At 48.3% G+C, this 22,662-nt stretch overlaps 1 protein-coding gene across 7 annotated transcripts in view; it reads left to right on the forward strand.

Moving 5' to 3' along the window:
- Positions 1–22,662, forward strand: part of CBFA2T3 (CBFA2/RUNX1 partner transcriptional co-repressor 3) — a 352,675-nt gene that overhangs the window by 268,655 nt on the left and 61,358 nt on the right. For all 7 annotated transcript variants that reach the window (XM_085639117.1, XM_085639120.1, XM_085639118.1 and 4 more), the window contains one exon: positions 17,034–17,180. In XM_085639117.1, the coding sequence (XP_085495243.1) occupies positions 17,034–17,180 (147 nt within the window). The remainder of the gene's footprint in view (positions 1–17,033; positions 17,181–22,662) is intronic.

Raw genomic sequence — 22,662 nt, forward strand, 5'->3', positions numbered from 1 at the left:
TCCCTTAGTCGAGCTTACCTGAGGATGATATTCATCAGGCCAATTTCAGTCAGGCTAGCTAGTTTCCACTAGGTTACCTTTCATCATTTCGGCTTTATAAGGCTGGTATCAGACACGCCCATGTCCATCGTACCAGCTTCCATGAGGCTAGCTCCCATCAGGTGAGGTTTTATTTGGCTGAATTCACTGACACTATCTTTCAACTCATCTCCAACCAGACTAGCTTTCTGCAGGCCAGTTTCCTCCAGACTAGTTTCTATCGGGCGATGTTTAATTATGCAAGATAGCTTCCCTCTTCCAGCAGCGTTCATCAGTTCAGCTTTATCAGGCTGTTACCCCTCAAACAATGTTCCATCAGACTGGTGTTCAAGAAATTAGCTTTCACTAGGCTACACCAGTGTCTATCAGATATGGTTTCATAACACTGCATTTCCTCAGGCTATCTTCATTTAGGTTAACTTCCTTCAGGCTGGCTCCCACCTGACTAGCTCCCAGTGGGTCAGGTTCCACCAAGAGAGCTTTTATCAGGCCAATTTGTACTAGTATATACTAGGCTTATTTCTAGTTAGCTGGCTTTCAAAAACTTCTCTCATCTCCTGCTTGGCTGGCTTTCAACAAGAGTACTTTCAAAAGGCTAGTTTCCACTCTGTAAGATTTGATTAAGTCAACTGGCTTTGGCCAGGTTCACTAATTTGAGCTTTTACGAGGAGGGTCTCAATCAAACTAGCCACCGAGCCACTAGCGTCAATAAGGCTATAGATCAAATGGTTCGCTTCCATCAGTGTACCTTCCACTATCTTCACTACATCGGGCTGCCCTCTATGCGGATAGCTTTCGTAAGGTTAGCTTCCATCAGTGTACCTTCCACTATGTTCGCTACCTCAGGCTGCCCTCTATGCGGTTAGCTTTCGTAAGGCTAGCTTCCATCAGGTTTGCTTCCTCAGGCTACCTTCTATCAGGCTTGCTTTGGTACGGCTAGCTTCCATCAGTGTTCCTGCCACCGGGTTCGCTTCCTCAGGCTACCCTCTATCAAGTTAGTTTTTATAAGGCTAGCTTCCATCAGCGTACCTGTCAGGTGCCCCACAATGCTTACCTCTGCCTGTGGAGCAAGTCCGCAGAGACGACAGGAGCGCCCACCCCTGTACCAACCTGACCCGTGTGGACAGTAGAACCCAGCAAGGATGAGATGGACGCAGGGAAGGGAGCCAGAATGAAAGCAGGGGGTTGAGGTGAAGGGTGTCTCGGAGCCAACTGAAAGACAAAGAGACCCAGATCAGTGAAGGACCCAACTCCCCGTTGCAAGATACGCCAAACACACACAGAAAAGCCCTGTTCCTCAACCTAGAACTCACCAGTGGCTGCAACTAATGAACCCTGAAATACAGCTTCAAGGAAGGTTCAGTTGTGACAAGATGGCAGCGTTAGGCTCTCAAGAACTAAAGGAATAGCGCTCCTGCGCGTCAGTTCCACGTGTCTGGGTTTAACAAAACACCGGCATCCCTGGAAAGCAAATAGTGGAAACCCAAGGAGAACTAACAAGAACAAAATAACCCTAAGCGCTCCTGCGCGGATCTAACAAAATCATCAAAAGGCGCTCTTGCGCGGTCAAAATCAATAATTCGAAGCGCTCCTGCGCGGATCTAACAAAATCATCAAAAGGCGCTCTTGCGCGGTCAAAATCAATACTCTAAGCGCTCCTGCGCGGATCTAACAAAAATCATCAAAAGGCGCTCTTGCGCGGTCAAAATCAATATTCTAAGCGCTCCTGCGCGGATCTACTTCTGATCACCCATAACGCAGCCGCGTTACGGTGACTCCAGCAGAATTGAACGAAAGTACCTTTTTGTTTCCCAGAGGGATTACGAAGACCACAGCGGGGCTCCAGTCCGGAAGGCACAGCCCGCTTCCAAGGTCTTCCGTGCAGCAGAAACAGCGTCTCGTGTCGTTCAGCACATCTAGCGAAATCCGAAGCACAGAGCCGGCGGGAAACGCGGTGTTTAAGCGTTTCCCCCGGAAGTGCTTCCGTGAACTGCTTTGTTTGTCTAAAGACTAGACCGTGACTCATCTCCCAGCCGGAAGTGAGTCTCTCGGCCGTTTCTGTGTGTGGTAGCGGGGAAGCGGAGGAGCGGGGAAAACGGCAGGCGCCGTGAACATGACAGTACCCCCCCCCAAAACAGGTCCCCCCTCAACTCCGCCAGAACCTTAAATGGGGGATACAGGACGAGGACTGAGCGGATGGCTCAGATGAAAGGCACGAACCAGCATGGGAGCATGGCGAACATGGGACAAGGGCTCCCAAGAACGCTCGTCCGGCCCGTACCCCTTCCAGTCAACCAGGTAGAAGAGCTTACCCTTAGTACGACGAGAACCCAGAATGGCCTTGACCTCATACTCGACATGGTCCTCCACCACCACCGGAGAAGGAGGAGAGGGAAGAGAGACACCAGAACGGACCGGTTGCAGCAGCGAGACATGGAAGACCGGGTGAATCTTCATGTGTGGAGGGAGTGAGAGTCTCACAGCCACGGGGTTAACCACCCGCTCGACCTCAAACGGACCCACAAAACGGGGCAACAGTTTCTTGGGACCGTGCACATTGAGGTGCCGAATGGACAGCCACACCCGATCACCCACACCGTACGAGGGCTCCTTCTGTCTGTGTGCATCGGCCTGTGCCTTGTAGGTGTCCTTAGCCTTGGCCAATTCAAAACGGGCTTGTTGCCAGATGCGGCGCAAGGATTCGTGATATGACCGGACTGTGGGTAACCTGCTGTCGGGAGGACCCTCCCATGCGGAGGTGCGGGGATGACGGCCATGAAGACAAAAGAAAGGAGACATTCCAATGGCCGAATGTTTACTGTTGTTATAGGCGTACTCCGCCATCCATAACACCTCGGACCATTCCTTTTCAACCATAAGCAGTAAACAACGGAGGTACTGCTCCATGGTGTGGTTGGTTCTTTCGGCCTGACCGTCGGTTTGAGGGTGGTACGCCGAGGACAGGCGCACGTCCAGTTCGAGGATCCTGCATACTTCCTTCCAGAAGCGGGAGATGAATTGCGATCCCCGGTCCGTGATCACCACCGATGGAACTCCATGGAGGCGAACCACCTCGTGTACAAAGATCAAAGCCAGTTCCGCAGCCGTGGGTAGTTTCACCAAAGGCACGAAATGAGCCATCTTGGAGAGATGATCCACTATGGTGAGAATGGTGGTGTGCCCCGTCTTGGTGAGAGGGAGTTCCACCACGAAGTCCATGGAAATGGTGTGCCACGGATACGGTGGCACCGGGATGGGACGTAGAAGACCCCTAGGAGGCTCGGATGTGTTCTTCCCTAAGAGACAGATGGTGCAGCTCGCCACATAGTCCTTGGTGTCCGTCACCAGCGATGGCCACCAAAACTGTCGTTGTACGAGCTCAAGCGTCTTGTGGTACCCCGGATGGCCGGATAGAACATGGTCATGGCACAGGCAGACTGCCTTTTGCTGACTGGTCAACCCCGGTAAATACAATTGTTGTCCATGGAACAGCAACCCATCTACGCACGTTACCCCTCCTTGTCCGTCCGCCAGAACCTCCAGGTCGGACTGCTTTGTGTCCCTTTGTACCTGAAGCATGAAGTCCGAGGATGCTACAACCCCCTGGAAGCGTGTCTCAGCGATGATGGGGACAGGCTCGGTGTTTTCCGCCTCCTCGTCGGATTCTCCTAGCCGTGATAGGGCATCGGCCTTGGCGTTGTCCTTCCCAGGTCGAAATGTGATCACGAAATTGTATTCATTAAAGAATAGAGTCCATCGAAGCTGTCGGGCGGTAAGGGCACGGGCTGACCTCAGGAATTGGAGATTCCTGTGGTCCGTGTAGATGGTAACCGTGTGCTTAGCGTCTTTCAGGAAGTGGCGCCATTCCTCGAATGCGGTCTTGATAGCGAGAAGTTCTCTGTCAGACACGGTGTAGTTGCGTTCGGCTGGTTGCAGTTTCTTGGAGTAGAAAGCCACCGGATGCAGCTGTCCTGTGCTAGTACTCCTTTGAGATAACACCCCTCCAATGGCGTGTTCAGATGCGTCTGCCTCTACAATGAAGGGCTGTTCCGTGTCTGGGTGCACCAGGACCGGGGCTATGGTAAAACGCCTCTTTAGTTCCTGAAAAGCGTCGTCTGCTGTCCGATTCCACTCAAACCGTACTCCTTTCCGCAACAAGCGGGTGATAGGAGCTACCATCCCGGAGAATCCGGTGATGAATCTCCGGTAGTAGTTGGCAAACCCCAGGAACCGTTGAACCCCTTTTACGGACTCCGGAGGAGGCCAGGACAGAATGGCGTCCACCTTCTTGCTGTCCATTTGAATGCCTGCCGGAGTGATGATGTGACCTAGAAACTCCACCGAGGTAACGTGAAAAACGCTCTTTTCCAGTTTCACGTACAAGCGATGTTTACTCAGCTGTCGTAGGATGGAACGCACATGCTGCACGTGTTCGGTGATGGATTGCGAATATATCAAGATGTCGTCTATGTAGACGATACAGAAGACGTCTAGGTAGTCCCGTAACACCTCGTCTATAAAGAACTGAAACGCCGCGGGGGCGTTACAGAGTCCGAAAGGCATGACCTGGTATTCGAACAGACCGAATTTCGTCCGAAAGGCGGTCTTCCATTCGTCACCCTTTCGGACTCTGACGAGATGGTAAGCCCCACGGAGGTCGAGCTTGGTGTATACGGAGGCGTTCTTTACCTGATCCAGAAGGTTGGTGATTAACGGTAGGGGGTAACGGTTTTTTACGGTGATGGCGTTCATAGCTCGAAAGTCTATGCAGGTCCTCAGATCACCTTCCTTCTTCGATACGAAGAAAAGAGGAGAGGAAACCGGAGACCTGGAATGACGTATAAAGCCGTTGTCCAGATACTCATCCAAATAGGAGCGAAGGTGGATGTTCTCCTTTTCCGTGAGCGAATAAATTCTGCTACAAGGCAAGGTGGAGCCTGGGACGAGGTCTATACGGCAGTCGAACGACCGATGCGGTGGCAAGGTGTTAGCCCCCTTCTTGTCGAACACCTCGGCTAGGTCCTGGTATTCCTCTGGTATGGCTGGTGTAGTTACCTGGGAGACTATCCCCATTCCTCGGAGAGGAAGCGATTGTGCTTGTATAGCATGACTCCCCAGGAGATCGTCCTTCGCATAACAGGTTTCACTGCAGTATTCCGAATTCAGGTGTACTATTCTCGACACCCAGTCGATATGGGGATTGTGTTTCACCAACCATGGTAATCCCAATATCACCTTGAATTGAGGGGCATCGATAACATCAAAGCTGATTGATTCGGCGTGGTGATTAACAAAAGACATGATCAGGCTCTCTGTTTGGTGCCGGATAGGACCGGAGGTGAGATCCGTACCATCAACAGCCTTGACGGTTTCAGGTTGGTCTTTTGGCACTGTAGCCATGCCCAGGGCACAGGAAAAAGCAGTATCGATAAAACTGCCTGTAGCACCGGAGTCTAACATAGCTGTCACCTGCCAGGTCCTGCCCGCCTGGTTCCGTAAGGACACTTCCATTCCTACGTGGTGACTGCCGTCAAAAACCGCAGGGATCGCCAAGGTGCAAGTCGAAGAACCCAGAGGACGGATCCCCTTGTCTACTGGGTGTTTTCGTTTCCCGTCTTGTCTGTCTTGGTGATGGGCAATGCGAAAGGTCTTCTGCCCCGGGGTTTCGTTGGCTTCACCGGACATTCTCTGACGAAGTGGCCGCTTTTCCCGCAGTACAGGCATTGATTCTGCCTCCTTCGCCTTTCCCTTTCTTGACTTGTTAAGGGCCCTCTGATGCCCCCGATCTGCATTGGTTCGGTTGTCTCGCCTTGGGAAGCGGAAGCAGGGTCCTCTCTGGCTTTTTCTACGCTTTTGTCCCCGAAGGATAAGAAACGGTTTTCACTGCCTTTCCCTTTATCGGTCCTTCGTTCCTGTAATCGGAAATTCATTTTCACCACTAGATCGATGAAAGGACCTATCTCCTCCGGTGGGTTGGGTAATTGCGCTATGAGATCCTTCAGATCATCGCGCAATCCTCGATAGAACACAGACACCTTTTTGTCTTCAGGCCAATGGGATTCGATAACAAGCCTGCTGAACGTGGTGATATAATGAAGGAGGTCCTGGCTGCCTTGCTTGAGGTTGAGCAGCTCGTTGTCCGCTGCTTGCACAAAGGTGTGACGAGCGAACATACGCCGCATGGACTCCTGAAAGGTGGGCAAGTGGTGTAGCATGGGATCGTCGTTTTCTACCAACGCAATGGACCACTGGGCGGCGTCTCCACCCATGTAGGACAGGATGTAAGCCACCTTGGCTGCGTCGTCGGGAAACGCCGTGTGTCTGGCCATGAAATGCAGGTGGCATTGGTGCATGAAAATACCATACTTGGTACTGTCCCCATAGAAGCGTTCAGGTGGTGCCAACTGGACTGAATGAGGGGCGATGACTTGGATGGCTGTATTCGGAGTGGTGGCAGCGGAGGACCCCCCAAAGGTAAAAATAGGTTGTCGCAAAAGACCCTCCTGGCTGACCCTGGGGCTCGGGTTGGTTCCCCAAGGACTGGTGACTCCGGCTGACATCTGGCCCTGTAGGGCGGTTATGTCATGGCGCAGACTGTGGTTCTCTGCCTGCATGGCAGCCAGCATGACTGCGATGTCATGTAAGGTAACCTCCGGGTCGCTCATGTCGTCTAGGTGGACTGATAAACGTGGGCTTCGGATTCTGTCAGGTGCCCCACAATGCTTACCTCTGCCTGTGGAGCAAGTCCGCAGAGACGACAGGAGCGCCCACCCCTGTACCAACCTGACCCGTGTGGACAGTAGAACCCAGCAAGGATGAGATGGACGCAGGGAAGGGAGCCAGAATGAAAGCAGGGGGTTGAGGTGAAGGGTGTCTCGGAGCCAACTGAAAGACAAAGAGACCCAGATCAGTGAAGGACCCAACTCCCCGTTGCAAGATACGCCAAACACACACAGAAAAGCCCTGTTCCTCAACCTAGAACTCACCAGTGGCTGCAACTAATGAACCCTGAAATACAGCTTCAAGGAAGGTTCAGTTGTGACAAGATGGCAGCGTTAGGCTCTCAAGAACTAAAGGAATAGCGCTCCTGCGCGTCAGTTCCACGTGTCTGGGTTTAACAAAACACCGGCATCCCTGGAAAGCAAATAGTGGAAACCCAAGGAGAACTAACAAGAACAAAATAACCCTAAGCGCTCCTGCGCGGATCTAACAAAATCATCAAAAGGCGCTCTTGCGCGGTCAAAATCAATAATTCGAAGCGCTCCTGCGCGGATCTAACAAAATCATCAAAAGGCGCTCTTGCGCGGTCAAAATCAATACTCTAAGCGCTCCTGCGCGGATCTAACAAAAATCATCAAAAGGCGCTCTTGCGCGGTCAAAATCAATATTCTAAGCGCTCCTGCGCGGATCTACTTCTGATCACCCATAACGCAGCCGCGTTACGGTGACTCCAGCAGAATTGAACGAAAGTACCTTTTTGTTTCCCAGAGGGATTACGAAGACCACAGCGGGGCTCCAGTCCGGAAGGCACAGCCCGCTTCCAAGGTCTTCCGTGCAGCAGAAACAGCGTCTCGTGTCGTTCAGCACATCTAGCGAAATCCGAAGCACAGAGCCGGCGGGAAACGCGGTGTTTAAGCGTTTCCCCCGGAAGTGCTTCCGTGAACTGCTTTGTTTGTCTAAAGACTAGACCGTGACTCATCTCCCAGCCGGAAGTGAGTCTCTCGGCCGTTTCTGTGTGTGGTAGCGGGGAAGCGGAGGAGCGGGGAAAACGGCAGGCGCCGTGAACATGACAGTACCTTGCACGAGGTTTTGCTTCTTCTGGCTACCTTCTATCAGGCTAGCTTTCGTACAGCTAGCTTCCATCAGTGTACCTTCCACTAGGTTTGCTTCCTCGAGCTACCTCCTATCAGGTTAGGTTTCATTAGGCTAGCTTCCAGTGTGCATCTTCTACCCTAACCCCTGCTCTTCGGGAGGGCGAGCAGCACTAGACTGGTTGATACAGTGGGGGCGCGATGGTTGTTACAGCAAGCAGCTCTCTAACTTTCTTAGTTCTTCCGAGACACCTGGGCAGCCACAGCATGCTGGGCAACCCCTGTGCCCTCACCCATGGTGAGTGCAAGGTAATGCTTGCTTTTCAAAGGCGCTAGCACACGCACACTGGACGAAAGACCAGGAATTAAGGCAAATGATAGATATTTACAACTGGCCAAGATCCAAGCAACATCCCACAAGACAACAAACCCTTGTCTGCTTCAGGAACCAGACGAGGAAGTGGACCCCCGTGCGAGTATGGAAAGAGGGTGGGCGCGGGTTGTTATGGATAAGGCGGCCACTGTCTGGGAAAGCATTAGCTCTCTGCTGAGCGACTTCCCCAAGTACCTCCAGCCTGGTTTTACGGCCATTCAGAGCCAGGTTCTGGCTGCGAGACCAGCAATGGGCAGCGGGCCCAGCCAGCTGGCACGTACGGTGTCTCCGAGGGCTTGGGGGTGTTGCAGGCTCCAGCCAGGGAGGGGGATCACAGACAGGCGTTCGTCGTGGAGGCCATTCTAGGGAAGCACACCACCACTGATGGGATAACCATATGAGAGGCGCGGGTAGGGAATGCAAGCATCCGCCACGAGCATCCGCCACGAGCATCCACCTTCGTCTTCATGCACCTCCATTGCTGCAAACCTGTAAACTTTTTACCATTCGCGAATCCTATTGTCATTCAATTTTGAAGCGCCCTCCCGCTTACAGGTAGAACGTCTTCCCCGTTTGCCCTCACCTGGAGGTGGACAAGCTGCATGCAGCTCCACGATGACCTGAAAGCACCAACACAAGACCTCGAGGCCAAGTTTTAAGTCAATAACGCTTTGAAGCAGTGGGCGTATGTGTCCTGTATCTGTACAGTTGTTGGGGAGCTGGACAGGGGCCTAGCGCTAATATAAGGCAACACTTACAAGGAGCTGTGGGCTACCAGTCCGCGTGAAGCAGTGGCATCTATCCAGGCTTTTTGTAGATGGTGGCACGCTAGAACCACTTTGAGTTGCAGCTGGATGTTAATCCCAACTCCAAACCTGAGTTCTTGAGCAGGCGGGATGTGGGGAAAGAGCACAGTGGCACATAACAATACTGCCCTGCTAACGAATGTGAAGTGGGTCACGTACACCACTGGTCCTTCAGTGAGGATCCATGAAAATGCGGTCCTAAAACACAAAACAATGCTCAAAGATGGGGCAGGGCCGGAAGCACAATCATAGACCTTTACACCCGCTAGCAGGAACTCCTTCTTGCATGAACTTGGCTTGTCCACACCCACAAACAAGGTAGGGCAGTGTTTTTTAACCTGTGGGCCGAGGACCCTTGGGAGTCTGCAACGCCTACTCAGGAGGTCTGTAACTGTCTTTACAAAAATAAATTGTTAAAATTCATAAATTAAAATTTAATATAGTATTACCAATAAAGAAGCAAAATTGAAAATGTCAAAACTTTTTCTATATTTGATTGTAAATTTAAAAAAAGTTCAGTATTTGAGAATGACTTTGGTGTATACTTGTTTCTATGTTTTTGTGCATTGTTTTGAGGTTCAAATCATAGAAATGGCTTAGGCCCCGTTTTCAATAATTTGGGGAGAGGATGTAGCCTTGCGGCTAGAGAGTTGGTCTCAAAGCTGGGGAACCAGGTTCGAGTCTCGGCAACGACGCTCAACATCCTGTGATTCTGGGCAATTCACTTGATCTCCCCGTGTCCAACAAAAATGAATGTGTCCTTCTGTAACGAAACTGGAGCTATGTAAAGCGCTCTTATACCCAGTGTCTTGGGTCTAGTTCGCGCTATATAAAAGTCTAAAAATAAAAATTAATAATGATAATAAAAAAGAATTCTCAGTGGTGGTCCCCAGAATAAAGTAATGATTCAGTGGGGGCTCCTCAGAAGTAAAATGGTTAAGAACCGCCGAGGTAAGGGATAAAAAGGTAATATTCGGGGAGAACACACCGAATTTTAAGTATGTGATCAGTGAACTTGACTTACTTGGAGTACTAAAAAATGGCTGTATGTGTCCTGCCTATTAATAAAAATGCAAACATCTTTAATGTTCCATGGAGAGTACTCCATGGGCGTTCAAGCAGAAAAAGTGGAAAGCTTTAGGAGCTCTGGACTTGGGGCTATGCATGTTAACATATTATGACTCAGTTTGTAGGGACGTACCCCAGGGGCACCAAACGGAGCCCTCCTGCCACTCATGGAAAAGATCAGCTGTGCTCCGGTTGGCCTTGGCCTGAGGGGAGATATTTTTGGAGAAGATCGCGACTTTATTTAGAGCTGACAGTGAGATCTCTCAGCGGCTTAATCAATCGTACAGCAGTCGCGCCGGATTAATAATGCGCTCAGGATATCGGATTGGTAGGCCGGGATGCTGCCTGCCGCCCCTTTGATCCTGGGCAGGCAGCAGCATCTCTAAAGGGCGCTCAGGGTCTGGCTCTTATTTTGTTGGCCCTCTCCTCGGACGTGAGGTTGGACAGATCCTCACAGCTGCGGTCGCACAAGTGAGACTCAATCAGCCGCAACGTCCTTAGTAAGGCGCGTGGCCGTGGTCTGCCTGCAGCTGAGCAGAGCAGCAGGTGTCTCGTGTACGCTTGCTTAGTGTGCATGTGCTGTATCCATCTCCCCTCCGACTCCTGCTGCGCCTCGCACAAATAGCCAGCGCCTGCGCACTACCGATGCCTCCAACGCCTGCATATCACCAAAGCCACAACTACTGCTTATCATACAAAGCCACCAGCGCCTGCATATACCCAAAGTCACCAACTACTGCTTATCATACAAAGCCACCAGCGCCTGCATAACACTAAAACCACCACACATGCATAGCACCACGGCCACCAACGCTGGCATATCATTCAAAGCCACCAGCACCTGTATATCACCAAAACCACCACGCTGTCACACTACCAAAGCCACCAGCGCCTGCATATCACCAAAACCACCACGTGTGCATAGCACCAAGGCCACCAACTACTGCTTATCATACAAAGCCACCAACACTGGCATATTTTTCAAAGCCACCCACTCCTGTATACCACCAAAGTCACCAGCGCTTTCATGTCACCAAAACCACCACGCTGTCACACCACCAAAGCCACCTCCGTGTGCATATCATTCAAAGCTACCCACACCTGTATACCACAAATGCTTGCATATTACCCAAGTCACCAACACCTGCATATCGTACAAAGCCACCATCGCCAGCATGTCACCAGACACCAATGCCTGTGTATTAGCAAAGACACCAACACCTGAATATCAGCACAAGCCACCAACACCAGCTTTTCACAAAAACCACCCTCACTTTATTTCATAAAGCCACCAAAACCTACTATAACACAAAGCCACCAACGCCTGTATATCACCAAAGCAAAGCCATCAATACCTGCATATCGCACAAAACTACCAGTGCCTTCATATTGCCCAAGCCACCAATGTTTCCTGCATATAACTCCTACATATTCAGACAGCCACCAGTGACTGCACAACACATGATGCCACCACCTCCTACATATGTCTCAAAGGCACCAACTCTTGCATATCATACAAAGCTACCAGCACCTACATATCACACATGCAGCAACCCGTTGGTTGTTTTGCTGTGTGATATATAGGTGTTGGTTGCTTTGTGTGATATGCAACAACCAGTTGGTTGTTTTGCTATCACACAAAGCAACCAACACCTTTTGCATGTCGCACAAATTCACCAAGTCCTTTATATTACCCAAGCCATCAATGACTGCTGCATACCAAACAAAACCACAAACTCCTACATCTATACCAACAACTGCATCCCACACAAAGCCATCTCCTCCTACACGTCACAGAAAGCTACAAACACATGTATGTCACCAAAGCCACCAACGCCTGCTGCATATCCCACAAAACCACGAACTCTTGCATATCAAACAAAGCTACCACCTCCAACATCACACATCAAAGCCACCAATGCTTGCTGCATATCATCCAAAGCCTTCAACTTGTGCATATGACATAAAGTCACCATCTCCGGCATATCACACAAAGTCACAATGTCTGCATATAACATACTTATGCCACCAAACCACACAGAGCCACCAATGAATGCATATCATACCCACGCCTGCATATCACACACAGCCACCAATGCTTGCATATCACAGGAGGCCATCTATGCCTATCATATATCACACAAAGCCACTAATGCCAGTATATCGCACAAAACCAACAGCTCTTGCATACCATAACGAGCCACCAGTGCTTGCTTATAAACCAAAGCCATCAGCTCAGCTCCTGCTTGTCACACAAATCCATCACTTCCCACATATCACCAAATCCTTTAACTGCTGGATGCCTTCCAAAGCTACCAACTCCTGCACATCAGACATAGACAGTAAAGCCTATGCTTCACACAAAGCAAAGGTGCTTCTATCACATGTCCACTTCTGCACATTCAGTCAAAGCCACCAACGCCAAATTATGACACAAAGCCACCAACACACTTGCAATAAAATGGCATCCTTAGCAGAGGGGCTGAGATTTTAAGTAGACATTGAGGCTGAAGTCCATGACCTGGCTGAGAGAAAGTGACGCCTGTTGGTGCCCTATAGGTTTGGATAATAACAATGGAAATGACTGTGGGTATGAATCTCTCCTTAAAAGATATGCATAGCCTCACCCCTTCCGCAGACGTGGACAGAATCCCTTCTTATGCAAAGAGCCACCTCTTCAACAGACAAAGACTGGATCCCCCCTTACAAAGATATATATATATATATATATATATAGATATATATATATATACTCACAGCTTCTGCAGATCTGGACAGAACCCCCTATCAGTTATGCGCAGACTCACCTCTTCAGCACATATGGACAGGGACCCTCCTTACAAAGATATGCATAGACTCATTGCTTCTACAGCTTTGGACAGAATTGCATCTTGGGCAAACATTCATAGAATCACCCCTTCTGCAGAGATGGACAGAATCCCATCTCATGCAGATATGCATAGACTCACGCATTCTGCAGATATGGACCAATTCGCTCCCTATGCACAGAGCCATCTCTTAAGCGGATAAGGATCGAATCCCTCCTTACAAAGATATACCTAGACTTGCATCTTCTGCAGATCTGGACAGAATCCCCTATGCAGTTATGTGCAGACTCACTTCCTCAGCAGATATGGACAGGGTACCTCCATACAACGAAGTGCATAGACTCGCAGCTGCTACACATATGGACAAAAAGTCCATCTTATGCAAATAAGCATAGAATCACCCCTTCTGCAGACATGGACAGAATCCCATCTTATGCAGATATGCATAGGCTCACCCATTCTGCAGATATGAACAGATTTCCATCCGTTGCAGAAAAGCATGGATTCAGTCCTTCTGTAGATGCGTACAGAATCCCTTCCTATGCAGTTGTGCATAGACTCACCCCTTCTGTAGATATGTACAGAACCCCTTCCTAAGCAGACGTGCACAGACTCACCCCTTCCACTCACAGGATGGAAGATCTAGTTCTGTTTTTGGCGGGAGACCTCGTGATGACGCTGATGTGCCTGGGGTGAGTTCCTGTGCCCCCCGCTTGCCCTCTCCAGCCTCACAGCATCCATTTGCACCCTTCCTAGCCCAAACAAATATATCTCTGGCGGTTATGAAAAGTGACTTTTATCACCGGCTGGGAGCTTCACCAAAGACTGACAAATGGCAGCTGATAGGCGGTAACAACCCACATGGATAAAGTGCATTACTTCAAAATGCCACAGTGAAAGATTTACAGCGCGCGCATCAGAGCAGAGGCCGGAAAGGGCATGAACACAGCTTCTGTTCACGAGGCCTGTGTTTTTATTCGAACTATGATCAAGCCTGGCTTCTGAAAGATTAGGGACTGACAGCTCTCCGTGAATGCATGGCACACCAACTGCATACCATTGAATACCCACAGTACACTCGTAGTAGAGGTACTGCACATGCGCTGTACGCAGACTGCACGGGCTAAGGCCACTGAATTTTGATTCCTGAGTTTTAGGGAAAAGCAAGACCAGCCCAAGGCTTTTCCTCCCATTAACCATTGCTTATTGGAATCCCCTTCTATCTGAAAGCGCTATATAATACATGGGATTCTGTAGCCCCTGTAGAAACGCAAGTTTCTAATTTCTTTGTAATTGGTGATTTGTGATTCACCCAGTCGACCATTATAAAGAAAAGATAGCAGACCTCGAGCAGTCGAGGCGAAAGGCAGGTGAGGACACGGAGCATAATTAAAGCAGCTGTTTAAAGCAACGAAAACAGATCGTTGCTTTTCTTTCTTCTGCTCTATTTCTTAATTTACACAATGACAAGCAGAGAGACCAGGCTTATTTTTTACAGTTATTAGATAGAGAAAAATTAGAATCTTTCTTCATGTCTCTACACATTCCGAGCTAGTGCAGCTTTTTTGCTTCTATTGGACTATTTCTAAATATCTGTTTGCAACAAATAGCCAACCGGTTTTTAATGTGGTTAATTTTGCACTAGAGGTTTTATTTTTAATCTTCATGTTTTCAAGTATGCTCGATCTTTCATATGAAAGAGCTATGTACCAAGGTTTTAAGTAGTATGTGGGAAAAGTGATGGTGTGACTATGCATTATATGGGGTAAAGTACATCCTGGTGTACATGATAAGAATATTGCAAGTCACCTTGGCGTTCCTTAACCTTATAAAGGAACTCGACCTCTGTCTTTGTTCCTCTATGGTAATGGAACTCCTCCGTGTCTTGAAATATCCTTAGAATGTCCGGCAGGGGGTACTTTATCCTTTATATAAATACCACCAGTCATAGAAAGCGTGTTCTAAATAACAATCGGAGGTGAATTACAATGTTACTTCTTCGGTCCTAACACATCCATTCAGTTCTAGAAGTGAAACGCTCTGCATCTCTTCATTCGTCCTTACTGTCACAGAGTTCTAGAAGCAAAAGATTCCCTGTTGCTTTATTCATCCTTACTGCCAGTCATTTCCCAGAAGTGAAACGTTCAGTGTTACTTTATTCATCTATACTGCCATTCAATTTCTAGAGGTGAAATGATCTCTGTTACTTTGTCAATCCTTCCTTCTGCTCCAATCTAGAGGCGAAAGGTTGCGCGTAACCATTCCCTGCCAGCTACTTTACTTCACCTTGCAGTCATTCAGTCTTAGAGGGTAAAGGTGCTATGTCGCTCTACTGTGCCTTATAGCCATTTTGTTCTAGAGTTGAAAGGCGCTGTGCCACTTTACTCCACCTTATTGTCATTAATATCTAAAGGTGAACAGCACTAAGTCACTTCACCTTGCTGCTGGTCAATATCAAAGGTGAAAGGCTGTATGCAAATTTTACCTGTTCTTGGAGTCATTCAATTCTAGAGATGAAAGGCTGTATGTTCATTCCGCCATCATTAGAGCCATTCAGTGACGGTGGTGAAACACTCCGTGCCACAGTATATAAGTGTGACGTAGGGGGATCAGACCTAGATGATGTGTTAGGAGGATAGCCATTGAGAGATGTATTGCAAACCATCTGGTGTGCAGACAAGCACTTTGTGGTGGGTCCTTGATCATGAGTTATGTAACTGGTCGTCGTGAACCTGATTCTGGATATCATCTTATGTCCAGTATGCGATGGAGCCTGCATAACACATTGTGAGACGGATCCTGGACAACACTATGTCGACGAGCATTGCGGGATGGACCCTTGACATCTAATGATGATGTTCAACGTTGGGTGGATGCTACACAACTTCTGATGTAGACGTCCATTGTTGGGTGGACCCTGCACAAGATATGAAGATGCCCATCGCAAGCGTTGGATTCTGGACTACACTATGCCGATGGACATGGCAGGATGGACCCTGGACAGTGTCTAATGTAGGTGTCTACTGTGGAGTAGATCCGGGCCCACGCATTCTGTAGATGTCCACTGTGGGGCGAACCCTGCACAACATGTGTATACTTACATTGTAAGATGGATCCTGGGCAGTGTCTTAAGTAGAAAGCAGGTGTAGGGTGAATCGTGGACAGTTTATGTATGTGTTCACTGTTGAATGGACCCTGGCTTATGGCTTGGACCCCAGATAATGTGCTAAAGAAATGGCCATTGTTGGATGCATCCTGGACAATCATTTACGTAGATTCCCACAGCAGGATTGATCCTTGACAATGTTTTATCTGTGTGTTCATTGTTGGATGCATCCTTGCCAATGACATTGAATGATCGACACTGGACAGCATGTTACTTTGATGTCCACTGGCTGACGAATCCTGAAAATAGCATGTTTTGTGGATGGACAACCTGGGATGGACACTGGACAGCATGTTACCAAGATGTCCACTGAGCGATGCGTCCTGGAACATGACTGTAGGATGGATCCCGGCTACAAATCCTGGATAACATCTCATGTAGATGGATGTGACAATTTTTGTGGGCTATGTCTTGGCAATTGTTTTTTATATGTGTGCATTGTGAGATGGGTCCTGGACAATATTTTATGCAGCGGGCATTGCGGGATAGATCCTGACAATGTTCTATATGGATGGCATTGTGGGACAGACCGGGGTAACGAGCTATGTGAGGGGGCAGTTTCTCTATGCAATTTGGACCACATTTAAACAATTTTGGGCAGAAAGCTGAAGAAGTGAAGGATCTAGCCAGCTAAATATTTAGAAATTATATTTGAAGTTTCGAATTCTGGTCCTATAAGCCTGGATATTGTAAAAATAATATATTTTGAGATGCATTGTTTGTTTAATTTTTTGGGTGTGTTTTTGGAAAGTTGACTTGAAATTACATTATGTGGTGTATGCTGGTTAAAGTATTACATTATGTAGGTGTGCATTGTGATATAATTTGATTAATTAGTGCTTCATTATGCATGTCTGGCACTTGTAAACGCTCTCAACAGTAATAATATTATCTCATTTAATGGACTGACGCTGCATAAGTCATATCTCCTGATTCTTTCAGACAGTGCAGAGAAGAAGGCTGCAACGATGCCAGACTCACCTGCGGACGTGAAGACTCAGACCAGATCGACGCCACCCAACATGCCACCTCCACCACCAGCCGTCACCCAGGGAGTGAGCCGCATTCCCAACTTCACACCAAACACAAGTAAGTGCCATCAGGGAATGAGGGAGGCAGGGTCAGGCTGGTCTATAGAGCAATCTGACAGTGCCATTAGGCAAGGCAGTCCTAACAGCATTATAGGCCCCCGGGCAAAGCAGTGCACTGGGCCCTGCGTACACAACCACACTGCGGAGGAGCCACCCCTATTTACATTCTAGATTAGCATGGGGCCTCTATGCTCATGGGACCCTCGGGCAACTGGACAGCGTGCCCATGCGTTAAGACGGTACTGCCGTCAGGGTTGGTCTGACAGGTAAGTGTGTGGCTTTTTTTTGCTGTTTGTGGGCCTGTTTTATGATCTTGTGGGCTGATTTAACTGTTGATTTTTCTCATATCACCACACACATTTCCTGCAGCAAGCACAAATGCATGAGGTCTCCTCTACCTTTCTAAAGAAACATACAGTGTATTTTTACAAGTTCAAAACTGCCCCAGTTTGCAAATGTGGGCTACTTTTTCCAGCTGTATGTTTCACTAATGAGGGCCACGTTTATTTTGGTGTCCGGACCTATGTTCTGCCCCATTCTAGAAGGAGGTGAGCTGGGAGTACAGAGATTGGTTTATAGGCGCCAGGAATGTTTTAAAGTCTACTTCTCAAGGTAACTTAGGTAACTGACATAGTGACAGAAACTAGCCAGCCAGGATAGAAAGGACAAAAGATGTTAGCAATAGCCTATTACAGAGCGGCTTACTGCCGCTCATTTTTTTCCTGTTCCATTTTTTTCACTGTTATCAGCATATTGCATCTTTTGGCCAAAGTCTACCACCCCTTCCCCCCCCCCCTGCCCCCAACCCACCCGGATCCCTTGAGGCCCCCAGTTTGAAGACCCCTGGCCTAGCCCAAAAAACACTTTACGTTGAGCAGAGACACAGATCAAAATCTGAATGTATCCATAGCGACAAGCTAGTTCTCAGTCCTTGTTCGCGCCTTTTGAGAATGCTTCTTCGTGTCATTCCCGAATATTGATCACTTTCTCTGAAATTATTTTTGGTGGACTATTTTGGTGACATATTAAGCCACTGGAAATGACTTTTGCCTGGGAGGGTAAGCCTGGGGCCCATTGCTAAAGCATCCCCAACAGTGGCTCTCTCTCTTGGGGCCCTGGGTGGCCCCTGGTGGTTTACACTGAGAACCTTTAGCTGCTGACTTCAGTCTTGCATTTCCCAGAGTCTCCGCCAAGAATCAGCTAAAAATAACTATGTATTACATCTTCCCCTTCTGCTTCTCGACTCCCCTTCACAATGTCAGCCAGATCTTGCCCCAGGTGTGTACTCTGCGACATGTCACACGGCACTGCGCCTCAGACTGCCTGCAACACAGCCTGTGTGCCTCCCCTTCTGCATGACATGTCACCTTCCTGGAATCAGAATAAATGCGGCCCTGGCTGTACTGAAGGGGCTGCATTACATCCACTATGAGATACAGCACAGTGCTCCCTTCTGCATGTCTGGTCACCTCCCTGTGCCCCAGACTGAAACCATCTCTAACTTGTAATCTGTGACACATTCAGCACTGGCGCTCTCTCAATGTTCCCTTCTGCATATGTGGTCACATTTTTGTGTCTCAGGTATAAACTGCCTTCTGCATGTCTGGTCACTTCCCTGTGCCCCAGACTGAATGCATCTCTAACTGGTAATCTGTGACACCTCCAGCACCATTGATCAGTTACTGACACCTCAGAGGAGGAGGTAACTGATGATTCACAAAGGCTAAACAGTCCCTTAGGGTTTCCCATTTGGGAATGCAAACACAGGGGTAGTGGAAGGTCGGTTGTTTCTTCCAGGTCATCATCCCTGTGTTTGTAGCCAATCACTGGGGGTTGCAAATAGCAACCGCGCTAATTAATATTTATTAGGCAAGTCGTTCTGTGTACTCCTTGACCGGACATTTTGAGAGGCGATTTAGTAGATTACAAAATTAAAGACTAGTTGCAAAAAAGTCATTGTGCAATTTGAAACTACTTTTTTGACCAGTCTTTTGATACATCTGGCCCAGTGCGTGGGCTTGGAGTGTAATCTTGTTTTCCACAAAGTTGGGAGTGTCGACCATATGCCGGTCCATAATGACTCTTTAGGACTGTCACCCGAAGCCCACAGAGCCCACAGAGTAGATGCCAACTTCAGCTTTTACTATTGAGGTTGTGTTATGGGATAAGCTCACATATCTTCCCGTGTAAAGAACTCTAAAACGTCACCATTGTCCGTTACTGCTCCTGTTTTTTCTACACCCTAAGTTGCTGACTTTGCTCTGCGGTTTTTACCAATGGGTTATCCTACAAAGCAGAAGAGCCTAGATATCTGGCAGCGACCCCCTGTGGAAAGGGGCATGTTGGTAATAAAGCGAAGATCACTCCTACACCCTCCCTGCCGGGGCATAGCTTGGTCATTCAGATAAGGGGAGCGTGAGCTTCAGATTTTCCAACAACCATGCTGGCATATCATGTTAAAATACATTATAAGAGAAGCAGTGCAGAAGGGGAGCTTCAAGGGTGATGGAAAGGGAGTGGAGTGCAGATTGTGAGGGGTACTCGGAACACAATATTTTGTAAAATAACCAACATTTTTAATATATTCATATAAATGAGATGACAGAGTGTGTGTGTGTCTGTTTGTCTGTGTGTGTGTGTGTGTATGTAAAAATCCCAGGTGAAATTCGACAGAGTCCTCACCATACCCGACTGAAAACACCTGTACCCAAATACTTACTAGTGAACAGATTTATTAAGGGGTATAACACCACATACACCCCCCTTGAAGCTACACCCCTGCCTTCCTGGTACAGTTGCATCATCTGTTTGACATTAACGCCCAAGAGAATACTAGTCTACACTGCAGGATGTGATATAAGCATGTGAGCCTCTCAAGCTGGCCTCACTAATACACATCCAAAAGTATGCAGGCTGGTATTTCAAGGGCAAATCGGACTGCAGGTTTGGTCATTTCAGGCAAATCCAGCTATAAGATAGGAATATGGGTTAATCCACTGCCTCCAAAATACATTAAGTGAGTTGGACCACTTCTGTTTCTCTTACTTGCCCATCCTAGCTCATAGACCCTGCGTCGAAGCCCACACAACAGGAGTGCTGCACCTAACCTGTTGCCTTACACTGTACTCATTATTAATAGCCACACTCCTATTCTTCTGTGCCAACCTGCTGACAGGACACATCAGGACATACCTGCATTAGAAAGAGCAGCACTGAGAGAGGAAACAGCCCTACACTATATAAAAACATCCTTAAGCTCCTGCCTCTCAGAGAGGGGGGAAGTAGCCCGTGCCGTGACGAGGCCTCAAGGCACTAGGAGAATCCCAATGATGTAGCATGCCACCTCTTGTGGGTGAGGGATTTCATACTTTTTAGAGGGGATACCCCTCTGTGGCTCAGTCTCTACTTTGATAGTAGCTTTTGATTTTTATACCGAGGGGTTTCTTGATTGTGATCCAAAGTGTGTGCATGCCCATAACCCTGCCGCATTCCTTTCAGTGGACTCTAGTAGCTACCGCCGGTGCACAACACCTGCACCCTCAGCCACTGCGGAGCTCGTGTTCCTTCACTGAACAGATGCCTGTGCTCTCTTGCAGGAAGATGGAAGGTACAGCTCGCAGGATAGGGGAGTATGCAGAGCTTTTGTCCACTGAGGGGACCATGATTTGAGGGCACCATGATCTGAGTCCTTGCTATTCTTTGTGGTGACACCAAACCATATAGTAGTGATTAGGGCACATGCACTAACAGAGGATCCTGCATGGTATCCCTCCTATTGCACCACTGACGTTGAGATGCCCTCACAAGCTTTACACTTTGCTCCTCCATTCACTCACTTTGGAGTTTGCCTACTTCATATAAGCCAGAGAAGTGAATATATAAAACGCCAAACTCCTTAAGTATGTGAAGGGTTTACGTTTGATGTTCCTTGTGAAACACAATTTCAAATTGGACTAGGTCACCTTTTACAATTCTAAAACATAGCTGCCAAGTGGGTCTGTCACATGTACAACACCTTCACTCTAACCCAGTGCTTAATTTGCTTAAAAAAAAAAGTGTGCTAGTGACCAAAATGCTTCTTTGGAGCTTGGTATCGGCACCATCCACAGCCAGCACCAGCACTGCCCAGGGACACTGTGAAAGGCAGACTTCTGATGAAGGGAGCAAAAGAATGGGGGAAATGTGCTCTAAAGTTTACTTCAGTCAAGGTGCTCAGCCAGACTCCTGCTTGCACACATTCCCTGGATACACACAACCAGCATCAACCTTCTTGCTTTCTCCTGCCTCGTGCCCAAAGCCTGGAACGACCTGCCCCTACACATTAGAGCTTCCTTCTCACATTTGAGCTCCGCAAGAAAGTGAAAACTTGTCTGCTCAAACGTCTCTGTGGTATCCACCGTGTCACTCATAGTCTCTGTTCATTTCCATCTGTCACCCTCTCCTCTCATTTCTTTATCTCTTTCTCACTTTACTCTCCATATTATCACACATGCTTAATTTTCTGTCCCTACTGCCTGCCGTGTCTCTCTTTCTCTTCAATCCCTAATCTCAATCCTTTCGCTCCCACTGTCTCCTCCTTACTCCCAATCAGAAACGGGCTATGCGCAAGAGGCTCCCACTGAATATTTCCTGGTCCTGGTTTCTCAGTCCCCACAGAACCTCAAGGTTTACATTCTAGTATTGAATGCTGAAAGAGCTCGAACCTGCCTGTGAACTGGCTCCCCTCGGTCTGTGCCTGCGCAGGGGCTCAGCACTGTCTGCAGGGGAGATCAGCTGCATACTTGAAAGAGCTCAGCTCTGCCTGCCCAGGGCTGCCGCATTATGTATGCAGGAACTCCTCTCCGGCTCAATGAAAGAAATTACCTATGGGTTCACTGTCTCTGCCCTAGCTGTGCATGGATGCAGCACTGTATATGCAGGGACTTGTCTGCATCTGGGCTGGAGCTCAGCTCTGTCTGTAGAAGAGTGAGTTCATCTCTACAAAATTATGAGGTTTGTTTCCACTGTCTCTTTATGCATAAGAACCTACTGCTTCCACTGTAAGAACTTGTTTCAATGAGAGTGAAAGTGAAAATCGGTGTTTGAGAGTGTGTGAGTGGGTGAAAGTGAGTATGAGGGGGTGAGTGAATGAGGATGAGTGTGTTAGAACGAGTGATTCATTGGAGGTTGTGAGAGGGAGGGGAAGTGAGTTGTGTGTGTAGCTATCAATGGTGCAGCAAGTTCAGTTGCTCCAGGGCCCAGAGTTTGTGAGTTTGTGTAAGCGAGTTAGCAAGTGAAAATGAGAACCAGTGAGTGGGAGTACATGTGTGTATTAGTAACAGTGAGTGGGAATAAGTATGAATGAGAATTAGCAAGTGAGAGAATGTGAGTTAGACTGAGTGAGGGTAAAGAGACTGAGGCCCAGATTATCAAAACTTTCACAAATCGCAGAACAGCACCCAAAGTTGCTGCGTTATGTGAGTGGGTGAGAACCAGAAGAC

This window comes from Triturus cristatus, chromosome 12, assembly GCF_964204655.1.
Source record: "Triturus cristatus chromosome 12, aTriCri1.1, whole genome shotgun sequence".
NCBI classification, from domain to species: Eukaryota; Metazoa; Chordata; class Amphibia; order Caudata; family Salamandridae; genus Triturus; species Triturus cristatus.